General features: G+C 43.5%; 1 protein-coding gene across 4 annotated transcripts in view; it reads left to right on the top strand.

Annotated features, from left to right (window-relative positions):
• The first annotated feature begins 489 nt into the window (after nt 1–489).
• Nucleotides 490–12574, top strand: part of IDUA (alpha-L-iduronidase) — a 244971-nt gene continuing 232886 nt past the window's right edge. For all 4 annotated transcript variants that reach the window (XM_073597591.1, XM_073597596.1, XM_073597576.1 and 1 more), the window contains exon 1: nt 490–748. In XM_073597591.1, the coding sequence (XP_073453692.1) occupies nt 618–748 (131 nt within the window). In that variant the 5' untranslated portion in view covers nt 490–617. The remainder of the gene's footprint in view (nt 749–12574) is intronic.

Here is a 12574-nt window from a genome sequence, read left to right as displayed (position 1 = left end):
AAAAAGGGGTGACTTCAGGGGTTTTTGTACTGTCTTGGAATTTTTTTTTTGCTAAGTTTACAAACAGAATGAAACTTTTATTTTCAGGGTTTTTTTTGTCTTTTTTACTTTATTTAATAGAAAAATAAAAAAAACTTAGAGGTTATTAAATCAAAATCTATCTATCTATCTATCTATCTATCTATCTATCTATCTATCTATCTATCTATCTATCTATCTATCTATCTATCTATCTATCTATCTTTTCCTATTCTGTTTTGAATTTCCTGGTGCTCCAAGCCTCTGTGTAGTATTTTCGCTGTCAGTCTTTATTAACTTTTCAGTTCTTATAATCTTTTGAAATAACTACCAAACAGCGTTCTCTAACTAGCAGCGTGAGCAGCTTTGGAAGAAACCATTGATTTCACAGGGGGAAATGTATTTGCTTCCTGCCTTGTGAATGGTGTATTCCTCAAGCTGTGCTCGTGACCCCCCCCCCCCCCCAGTGAATAACATAGGAAGTGGTTTCATTTGAAAGCAGTGTACAAACCAGCTGAGGAGGCATGGGAAAATTTTGTTGTGACAAGATTGTCTCGCTTGTTACATTTTAATGAACACATTGGTGTCAGTCATAGGATATGGGAGCACTGAATATTCTTCTAGCAGCTGGCCTGCTGCCAGGCGTAGTGCTTGCAAATTATGTTATTAGCATAGACCCGACTAAAGATAGAAAACCGATGAAGCATTTCTGGAAAAGCACCGGCTTTTGGTAAGTCTCAGGATTTTTGGGAAAGTTTAAATCTGTAGTTCTAACACTATTCTACGTGGGTATATTATATTATAATAACTCTTAATAATGAGGATAAATGTAGTGTATATGCAATGTGACAGAACAACCATTGCACAAATGTGTTGGGAGGTAACGCCTATGGCAGTGAATCTTGTGGGTAATCAGAAGACAGAAGATGGAACACATGTGCATGGCAACCAATCGGCGTCCGTCTTCAGCTTCTTAAGTTAAGCTTTGAAACTGAAAGCTGGAAGCTGATTGGTTGCCACTAGGGATGAGCACAGGCGTGTCTGTATTCTAGTCCGAACCCACCTGAGTGATCCTGCCAGGAATTTGTCACTCTACTGGGCCAATCATAAGCAGCTGAGACATCCCCCTCACCGCAGCCCCACATATATATGCCCTCTTATATACTGAAGAGTAGAGATGGGCTTGGCACTTATTTGGGACAGGTGACTAGGACACATGGCTGGGATGAGGGCGCTCAGGTTAGGGGTGCCACCTCATCCCTTTAAACCTGAACACATATTAATTACACAGGTTCTGTGGCTGATTAAGGTGGTAATTAAACTCACTCGGTGCCTTATCTGCATTTAATTAGCCACAGAACCTGTGTAATTCAAAGGTGTTCAGGTTTAAAGGGATGAGGTGTCAACCCTACCTCAGGTAGAGGGGGGAAGAGGAAGGCATGTTCCTGTCCTATAGACTTTAATAGGTTTGCATGTTTGCTAGAACTTTTTGCCTGTTCGAGGTGTTCTGGTGCAAACCGAACAGGGGGGTGTTCGGCCCATCCCTAATCCTGACTCACTGATGATCTTGGCACTCATTTGGGATAGGTGACTAGGACACATGGCTGGGATGGGGGGGGGGGTAGGCACCCTCACACAGATGGTAGGAGTGATCTGGCGGCTTCACAGCTCTTCAGTAGAGATGGGCTGAGGCATGTACGGGATCCTAGTCCCAACCCACTTGCCTGATCCCGCCAGGAAGCTGACGCTGCACACCGCTAATCACAGACAGTGAGACATTTTCCGGTTCGCAGTTGCACAGACCGAGAAATGTCTCACTGCCTGTGGTTAGCGGTGTGCAGTGTCTGCTTCCTGGCGGGATCAGGCAAGTTGGTTGGGACTAGGGTTGCCACCTCATCCCTGTAAAACCCTAACACATATTAATTACACAGGTTCTGTGGCTGATTAAGGTGGTAATAAAACTCACTTAGTGTCTTATCTGCATTCAATTAGCCTCAGAACCTGTGTAATTCATATGTGTTTGTGTTTAAAGGGATGAGGTGGCAACCCTAGATGGGACTAGGATCCCAAACAAGCCCGAGACCATCTCTACTGAAGAGATGTGAAGCCGCCAGATCACTCCTACATCTGTGTGAGGGAGGCCCCCCATCCCAGCCATGTGTCCTAGTCACCTATCCCAAATGAGTGCCAAGACCATCATGGTGAGTGTCAGGATTAGGGATGGGTCGAACCTCCCCACCCCCGGTTCGGTTTCCACCAGAACACCTTGAACAGGCAAAAAGATCTAGCAAACATACAAACCCTATTAAAGTCTATGGCAGTGGTCTTCAACCCTGTCCTTAGGGCCCACCAACAGGCCAGGTTTGCAAGATAACTAAAATACATCACAGGTGATATCATTTGCTGCTCAGTGATTGCAGTATTCTAGTCTGCATCTCCCCAAGGTAATACATAAAACCTGGCCTATTAGTGGGCCCTGAGGACAGGGTTGATGACCACTGGTCTATGGGACACGAGCATGAAAAAATCTAAAGTACTCATTTTAAAGGCTTGTATGCAAATTATTGCCATACAAACTGTATGAGGGCCTGGGTAATGCCCTGGGGGACATGTATCAATGCAAAAAAAATAAATAAATAATTTTTAAAGGAGCAGTGATTTTAATGATGCTTAAAGTGAAGCAAAAAAAAAAGAAATATTCCTTTAAATATTGTGCCTGGGGGGTCCCCTTAGTCTTCCTGCAAAGTGGCCCATCTGTGCGATGTATAGGACATGCCGCAGCAATATTGACATTTCTAAAGGAAAAAAATTCAATCAACCACTTCCCGCCCGGCCTATAACAGATTGACATCCGGGAAGTGGTTCTGTTATCCTGACTGGGCGTCATATGACGTCCAGCAAGATAACATGCCGGCGCGTGCCTCTGACAGAGGCTTCTTGCCACGTGATCAGCTGTGACCAATCACAGCTGATCATCTCAAGAACCAGGAAGTGCCGATAAACGGCATTCCTCGGTTCGCGCTGACAGGGAGAGCCGATCGGCGGCTCTCCCTGTCAGAGAGGAGGTCTGTGCTGATAATCAGCACACTCATTATCAGAACAGCCCCCACCAAATGTACCCATAAGCTTCCAATTGGTGCCCAGTCAGTGCCCCATCATAACTCCCTGCCAGTGCCAATTAGTGCCCACCACAGTGCCAATCAGTGCCCATCATTAACACCTGTCAGTACCTGCCCCTCAGTACCGCCTGTCAGTGCCCCTCAGTGCCGCCTGTCAGTGCCCATCAGTGCCACCTATCAGTGCCCATCAGTGCTGCATATCAGTGCCGCCTATCAGTGCCCATCAATTCTACATATCAGTGCCTCCTCATCAGTGCCACCTTATCAATGCCAACTCATCAGTGCTCATCAGTGCTGCCTCATCAGTGCCGACTCATCAGTGCCCGTCAGTGAAGGAGAAAACAAAATTTTATAACAGAAACAAAGAAAAACTTTTTTTTTTTCAAAAAAATGTCGGTCTTTTTTAGTTTGTTTAGCAAAAAATAAAAACCACAGAGGTGATCAAATACCACCAAAAGAAAGCTCTATTTGTGGGAAGAAAATGATAAAAATTTAGTTTGGGTACAGTGTTGTATGACCGCGCAATTGTCATTCAAAGTGCGACAGCACTGAAAGCTCAAAATTTTCCTGGGCAGGAAGGGGCGAAAGTGCTTGCTATTGAAGTGGTTAAACTTGCTGTAATGTATTGCCGACTCCCGTCCATATAGATGAAAAAAAATGGCAGGGGGTCCCCCAACCAGTCCATAACAGGCCTTTCGGGTCTGGTATGGATTTTAAGGGGAACTCCACGCCATATTAAAAAAAAGGTTGGTGTCGGGTTCCCCCAAAATCTTTACCAGACCCTTATTCGAGCATGCAGCCTGGCAGGTTAGGAAAAGGGGTGACAAGCGTGCGAGCACCCACCCTCCTGAACTGTACCAGGCCACATGCCCTCAACATGTGCCCCCCCACCCCAAAGCACCTTGTCCCCATACAAAAGTTATCCCCGCACTTGGCTACGAGTAAGCACTTGGATAAGTGTGAAACGCGTTAGCCTGTGATCTGTACACTCTGTCTATGATGTCCTGTATCTGATGTGTTCCTGATTTTAAAATAAAGAAACTTGGATTATTACTTCCTGGAGTGCGGCTGTCCGGATCTTCTCGTTTGCACCTTGTCCCCATGTTGATGGGGACAAGGGCCTCTTCCCGACAATCCTGGCCGGTGGTTGTTGGGGACTGCGGGTGGGGGGCTTATCGGAATCTGACAGCCTCCTTTAACCCATTCACCAAAAGTGTCAAAACGTAAAAACCACAAGAGACAGTTTTTGTCAATTCTTTTATTAAAAAAGAAAAAAAAAGTGTAAATCCACCGCCAATCACGTCTCCCGACAGCAAATAGCAAAATGCTCCGCCACCATGGGAGGCCTCCTGCTGACTGCTGTCTCTTCACTTTGACAACTTTTATATAGGCAAGGGCGGAGCATCCTGGTGACAGAACCAGGTGACCCTGCCCCTTCTGATAACATGTGATGTCACAGTGCATTATGGGGTGCTCTGCAGTGGGCGAACGTCCTGGGAGTGCCCCATATGTTCGAACTTATGTTTGTCTCGAACATCAAGCCCATCTCTAGTCAGGATAAAGGGGATCAGTGAACATATGTTTACCAATCTTCCCTGGGTAGTATAAGCAGGGCCGGGACAAGGGGTGGGCAGAAGGGGCTGCCCTGGGCACAGTGTTTATTGTAGGGAGGGAAGCGCTGCAAGTTCCTTCTACCATAACGCTGACAGGAGTAGTGACAGCAGCATTACTACTTCTGTCAGCCCAGTGCTGAAAGCAGCGAGAAGAGGGGGAAAGAACTGGGTGGAGGTGCGGGCTGTCCTCTCTCTCTCTCCCCTTTCTCCTCATAAGCTGTCACATAATGAAGGAGGATGCAATTTGGCATCTTTGCCCTGGGCACTGGATGATCTTGTCCCGGCACTGACTATAAGCATTCAACTTTGAGCATTTTGGGCTTCAGAGCTGTCAACTACTGACCACTGTAACCAGGGAAACAACTGATTACAGTCTTTACTCAAACAGCATTAAAAGAGTGCAGAGGCATCATTAGAGATCTGATAGACCACTGATGTCTCCTTAAAGGCATAGTCTATCTACCAACCACATGGAAGTGGAAGTGAGTACCTACCAAAACTAGGTACCCGCTCCCAAGCCCCCCAAAAAAAGTTCCAAAACATGAAGAGGAGGACATAAACCCAAATTTCCCCTTTAGCCCGGGTTCACACTGCTCCAACATGAAAGTCGCACAACTTCAGTCCGACTTTGATCCGACTTAAAGTGGATGCAAACCCTATTCATGAAATCTGACCTGGGCACATAATATCTGTAGTGTTTACTTATCTCCCTCCAAAGCCCTAAGTCCTGTGCCTTTCTGCTGCTCAGTTCTTCTGTTATCAGCATGATAACTGCTGACAAGTTCTCCGACACAGGAGGTAAAAGCAACTGAAAATTTGTGTTGGGGTGGGTGCTATAAATAGATTAGCAGAGAGCTGGCCTATTCACAGCACAGATGTGCAATTTTCTTTCTTCCTCTGCATATGTGGAGGGGGGAGTTGTGCCTTTCCTCCAATCAGATGTCACACAGTGTATGCCATGACTCCCCTCTCACTGCTAAAAGAGGAAGTAAAAATTCTAACACCATGTTTACTTTCTAAATAATATAGAAAGCTGAAGACAGCAGATTTACATGTAAAACTTATATAGGGAGATTAGTTTAATCTCTGTGTATCATCTGAGGATGTTCACTTGACTGGGTATAGGGGAGGGTTTACATCAACTTTTAATGTGACTTTTTATGACTATAAAGTGGTATCAAAGTGGGACCAAAGTAGTGCAAAGGAGTCGAAGTGACTTGTGTCGGATCAGTTAAGAAGGCTCTCATAGGGAAACATTTAATTTGACATGTCTTGCAACTTGTGCTCTCACAAGTCGGATCCCATGTTGCACCAGTGTTAGGGGGAAGTTCCACTTTAAAGTGGTTGTAAACCTTAGTCATGAAATCCGAGCAAAGCACATACAATGCTGTGAAAAAGTATTTGCCCCTTTCTGAGTTTTTATTTTTTTGCATATGTGTCACACTTAAATGACTCAGATCACCGTTTTTAAATGATGGTTTCATTTATTAAGGCAAAAAAGCTATCCAAACCTGCCTGACTTAATGTGAAAAAGTAATTGCCCCCTTAACATACCTGGTTGTGCCACCCTTGCTTTTGCGATTACTGGCAATGAGTCTTTCATGTTGCTTGTGGAGCAATTTTGGCCCATTCTTCTTTGCAGAATTGTTTTAATTCAGCCACATTGGATGGTTTTCCAGCATAAATGGCCTGTGTAAGGTCATGATACAGCATCTCAATTTGAGAGACTGGGCTTTGACTAGGCCACGCCAAAACCTAAATTTTGCTTTGTATGAACCATTTGGAGGTGGACTTGCTGTTGTGTTTAGAATCATTGTCCTGCTGCATAACCCAAGTGCACTTGAGCTTGAGGTCACAAACTGATGGCTGGACATTCTCCTTTAGGATTTTCTGGTAGGGCTCCGAATTTATGGTTCCATCAATTATGGTAAGTCGTCCAGATCCTGAAGCTGAAAAGCAGCCCCAGACCATAACGCTACCACCACCATGTCTGACTGTTGGTATGATGTTCTTGTTATGAAATGCTGTAATAGTTTTATGTCAGATGTAACAGGACGCACACCTTCCAAAAAGTTAAATTTTTGCCTCATCAGTCCACAGAATATTTGCTTAAAAGTCTTGGGGATAATCAAGACGTTTTTTGGTAAATATGAGATGAGTCTTTGTGTTCTTTTCGGTCAGCAGTGGCTTTTGCCTTGGAACTCTCCCATGGATGCCTTTTTTTGCCCTGTCTTTTTCTTATTGTAAGGCCCACTGTTACAAGTTATTTCCATTTGTGGATAATGGCTCTCCCCGTGGTTCACTGGAGTTCCAAAGCCTTATGCCGTGTACACATGACTGGACTTTTCAACAGTAAATGTGCGACTGAACTAATCCACCGGACAATTCGATCGTGTGTGGGCTTCATCGGACCTTTGCTGTCGAAAAATCAGACGGACTTTAGAAATAGAACATGTTTCAAATCTTTCGAGTCTGGATCTCGAGTCCGGTTGAAAAATCAGTTTGTCTGTATGCTAGTCCGACGGACAAACAACGTCGCAAGGGCAGCTATTGGCTACTGGCTATGAAGTTCCTTATTCTAGTCCTGTCGTACGTCATCACGTTCAAAGCAGTCGGACTTTAGTGTGATCGTGTGTAAGCAAGTCCGTTGCGTCGAAACTCCGCCGGAACCCTGTCGAAAGTCCGTCAAAAAGTCCTTTGGAGTTTAGTCCGTTGAAAGTCCGCTCGTGTGTACACGGCATTAGAAACCCTTCCTAGACCGATACATGTATGTTTCTAATCTGTTCTTGAATTATTTTAGATTGTGGCAGGATGTCTGGCTTTTTGTGATCTGTTAGCGTGTCAGACAGCTTCTATTTATGTGATTTCTTGATTCAACAGGTCTGGCAGTAATCAGGTCTGGGTGTGGCAAGTGAAATTTAACTCAGCTTTCCAAAAATTGTGGTTAATCACAGTTCATTCATGATTCAGCATGGGAGGGGCAATTACTTTTTCACATAGGGCCAGGCAGGTTTGAACAGGTTTTTTCCCTTAATAAATGAAATAATTTAAAAACTGCATCTTGGATTTACTCTGGTTATCTTTGTGTAATATTACAATTTGTTTGATATGAATCATTTAAGTGTGAGAAATATGAAAAAAAAAAACAATCAGGAAGGGGGCAAATACTTTTTCACAGCACTGTATATCTGTAGTGTTTACTTATCTCTCCCCAAAGCTCTAAGTGTCATTTCTATATGGTGCTTCGTTCCTCTATTTTCAGCATGTTTCACTTCTGAGAAGTTTTCCAGACACATGAGATAAATTTGCGCAGGGGAGAGAGCTCAGCACACAGCTTGTCTATTCAGAACACAGTTCTTCTGCTGTGTGAAGGTGGGTGTGTTCCTTTCCTCCAATCAGCTCTCACACATTGTAACTACAGCCTATCCGCCCCCTCCTCTTTGATACTAACAGATGGAGAAAGATTTTAACTCGATTCTGCCCTTTTGAAGGGGTGTAGGGAAGAGAGAAAAAAAAAACCTGACCGTAATTGTAACCCCTTCACCACTCTATCCAAATCTAAAAATCTAGAAAATAAAGGAAAGAAAACTGACAAGACTGTGCAATGTAATAAAGTCCTGATTGGATCACAGGGTTGATCCTCTCTTTGAGGCTGAAGAAGGCGTAGCTTGGCGTAGCTTGCCTTTGAAACGCATCCCTATTGGCTACTGCACTGGTCGGGCTGACAGCACTTCCACCACGCTGAGGATCCTCTCCCTGGACATCCATCCTGGCTCGGTATCATGGTGGTCCCTGGTCTCACTGGCATCAGCTATCCCCAAAGAGGAAGAAGAAATGGTCGCACACCAGAGCCAAGAGGATACTTGCTGAATAAAGTCTTTATTGTCGTATGTCAGACAATCATGCAGGATTACAGTTGACGTGTTTCACATGAAAGTACCATGCTTTTTCACAACATTAAACTGTTATCTGCACAGGCTACTTAAAGGTATGTATCCAATTAGAACCATACCTGACACACACCTGAGCAAAGAGAACAGACAATAAGAAAAAATCACTGACATATACATTTAAAAACATTTCTTGAATGCTAAATAGAAAAATATACACAAAATATACCTAAACAAAAGATAAACATATAAATCCAAAATCATAAACACTTGAAATAAACAAAAGAAAAAAGAAAGGAAATAAAATCGGAATTTATATGTCAGTGTTTTTTTTCTTATTGGCTGTTCTCTTGGCTCAGATGTGTTTCAGGTGTGGTTCTAATTGGATACATACCTTTTAAGTAGCCTGTGTGGAGAACTGTTATAAAGATGCTTAAAATCGCCCACCTACCAAAACATCGCTCTGCGCCTGGGCGAAAAATTCACCACGGTACCCAAGTGGTAATATATAAACAATGTGAAAACACACTATGAAAGCAGCTACTTAAATGTAAAACATAGATATAAATGCAATACTAAAAAGAGTCTCAATAAAATAGTCCTTTCAAATATTGCAGCTCTTCCTGTCCAGTCTGATAAAGAAGACAAGCTTTCATATATAGTCCATACAAGAGCAAAAAAGGAAATGGAGGAGGTCTATTGTGGCTTTTTGCTGTGTTCTGTAAAGAGAAACTTCCACCATACACTTCACCACGTGAGGGAAACCTCCCCTATGGGGATACTGAGCCACATGTGTTTTTTATCATCGTTCCCCCATTGTCATTTGCACATTGTTTATTGTTTTTCTTGCTGAGCTATATGCCTCGTACCATGACTTTTAATGCATCATTACTGGTTTTTAAAGTCACTTAATACATGATTGTTTCACCCTAATGCCTCTCATAGGCTCCTATATGTGGCCTGACCTATCAGAGTGCTTTTCCCTTGGCCACTCCCCTTTCCCCTAACCTTTTAATGCCAGCACTACCATCCATCTGTAGCTTGACGAAGGAGTGTGGCTGCCACGTCATTGCAGCCTGTACGCTCATGAAACACGTCGCTTGCCAGTGACGTCATCTCTCCTCGCCTGCCCTCCATCTGCACTTCAGGCCTCGCTTTGAGTTTCATCTCCACTGCGGCCGACTTTACCATCCAGCGGTGTCCAGCGTACACAGCCACACGCCCGGCAAGCAGGAAGAGACATCCCGATCGATCTGATGATTACTCCCACGATGGATACATTTTAACCTTACTACATGCCTATTGATGACTACATAAATGTGAGTTGCTTGTACATAAGATTTTAATAAATTGCTTTTCACATCTGCACCCAGAGATTTTACTAAATTGCTTTTCACATCTACCCCCATCCTTGTGCTTTTTCACCAGAGATACAGAAGTGCTGCGCCTTTGATAATAAACATACTTCTCCACCGCTCCAATACAAACTTCCACCAGGTGTCAGTCACGCTATCTGGGGCTCCAGTACACTATATAAGAGGAATAAAATATCCACATAGTGTAATACTGCTAAAAAAGTTTTATTAATCAGAAACACCCCCCTTACAGAATATGCGTACCAGATATAAATTAAAATGAAACAAAAGGTAAGGTGCACTGTGCCTGTGGGTTTTCCCGGTCACCGAAAAAATTAGAGAAGCATCCGCTGTGTACAGCAGCGGTATGCTTCCTGGTTCCTCGGCCCGTGGAGCCCACACGTCACTTCTGGTAGATCACGTCTCTGACGTGTTTTGTCACTTCCTGACTTCATCTGAGGGCGTGATCTACCAATCTAGAGGCTGGTATTTATGGAAACGACAGGCCTCATGACCAATCAGAAGCATATTGACGCGATGCGGCCATTAAGCTATAAACTGTGCTTGATACCACTGTCTCCAGCGAATGCAAAACAACACACAGGCATCTGATTACTTAGTCAATATAGGATTTGCGCCCATATGGGATTGACTAAGTAATCAGATGCCTGTGTGTTGTTTTGCATTCGGACATTAAGCCACTACAAAAAACGTCTGATTTCACCGATTTGTATAAACTTTTGAATGAGAGACTAAACAGATTGGAAAAGGATATTATTGAAACTAAAAAAGGAAAAAATGTTGAGAGACAAACTGGACTATGAAACAAACACAGTGTATGTTTGGAAGTACAGGCAGAATTGGGGCCATACACCTGGTAAACATGTAAGCTTCTCTGATACTAAAGCTGAGTTTATTGAGGATTCGGTGATGACCTCTAATTCGGATGTTCCGTCAGCACAGCAGCAGTACACCCACCCAATCAAAAAAACGGGACACAAACGCAAGCATTACAAGAAACCACACAATCGGGGCACAAGAAAACAGGAAGGGGCCCCAGACGAGGATACAATTGGGGGTGTCAGCCGATACCAACTCCGGACTACCCCCGCAGGACCAAGTAGGTACAATTAATATGGAGCAGCCATGGGGGGCAAAATTTTCGCCCTCTTTGGCGAATTTTATATGGGATGATGGGAACGACGCTATATATATATATATATATATATATATATATATATATATATATATACAGTATCTCACAAAAGTGAGTACACCCCTCACATTTTTGTAAATATTGTATTATATCTTTCCATGTGACAACACTGAAGAAATTACACTTTGCTACAATGTAAAGTAATGAGTGTACAGCTTGTATAACAGTGTAAATTTGCTGTCCCCTCAAAATAACTCACAGCCATTAATGTTTAAACCGCTGGCAACAAAAGTGAGTACACTGCTGAGTGAAAATGTCCAAATTGGACCCAATTAGCCATTTTCCCTCCCCAGTGTCATGTGACTGGTTAGTGTTACAAGGTCCCAGGTGTGAATGGGGAGCAGGTGTGTTAAATGTGGTGTTATCACTCTCTCATACTGGTCACTGAAAGTTCAACATGGCACTTTATGGCAAAGAACACTCTGAGGATCTGAAAAAAGAATTGTTGCTCTACATAAAGATGGCCTTGGCTATAAGAAGATTGCCAAGAACCTGAAACTGAGCTGCAGCATGGTGGACAAGACCATACAGCGATTTAACAGGACAGGTTCCACTCAGAAAAGGCCTCACCATGGTCAACCAAAAAAGTTGAGTGCACGTGCTCAGCGCCATATACAGAGGTTGTCTTCGGGAAACAGACGTATAAGTGCTGCCTGCATTGTTGCAGAGGTTGAAGGGGTGGGGGGTTAGCCCATCAGTGCTCAGACCATATGCCGCACACTGCATCAAATTGATCGGCATGGCTGTCGTCCCAGAAGAAAGCCTCTTCTAAAGATGATGCACAAGAATGCCTGCAAACACTTTGCTGAAGACAAACTAAGGACATGGATTACTGGAACCATGTCCTGTGGTCTGATGAGACCAACTATTTGGTTCAGATGGTGTCAAGCGTGTGTGGCAGCAACCAGGTGAGGAGTACAAAGACAAGTGTGTCTAGCCTACAGTCAAGCATGGTGATGGGAGTGTCATATTCTGGGGCTGCATGAGTGAGGGAACACTCATGAGTACAGACAAAAGGGCTGCGCACCCCAAATAATAAATTAAAAAGACGGGAATCCCCCTAACGAGGCTTTAAAGCAGCCAGTAGTGTGATGTTACACAGTACAAAACGGGTAGGTAAAAGATAATTTTATTGGTACAAAAAAGTATATAAATACTGACATCAAAAAGTCAGGACATGAACTGGAATACAAAAATAGTAAAAAAACAATACCAATGACAAAGGGCAGTGCACAATAGGTTACACCATAGGCAGCAATGATACAATAGCACAAAGGTCTTAAGTGTAGAAACCTGAAGCGTTTCGACTCTAGTGGGTCTTCTTCAGAGGATAGATATATAACAACTGTAAGGATGTAAACAT

Source organism: Aquarana catesbeiana, linkage group LG01 (genome assembly GCF_042186555.1).
Source record: "Aquarana catesbeiana isolate 2022-GZ linkage group LG01, ASM4218655v1, whole genome shotgun sequence".
Taxonomy (NCBI): Eukaryota; Metazoa; Chordata; class Amphibia; order Anura; family Ranidae; genus Aquarana; species Aquarana catesbeiana.
Note: the sequence above shows the minus strand (reverse complement) of the source record. Positions and strands in the feature narration are given on the sequence as shown.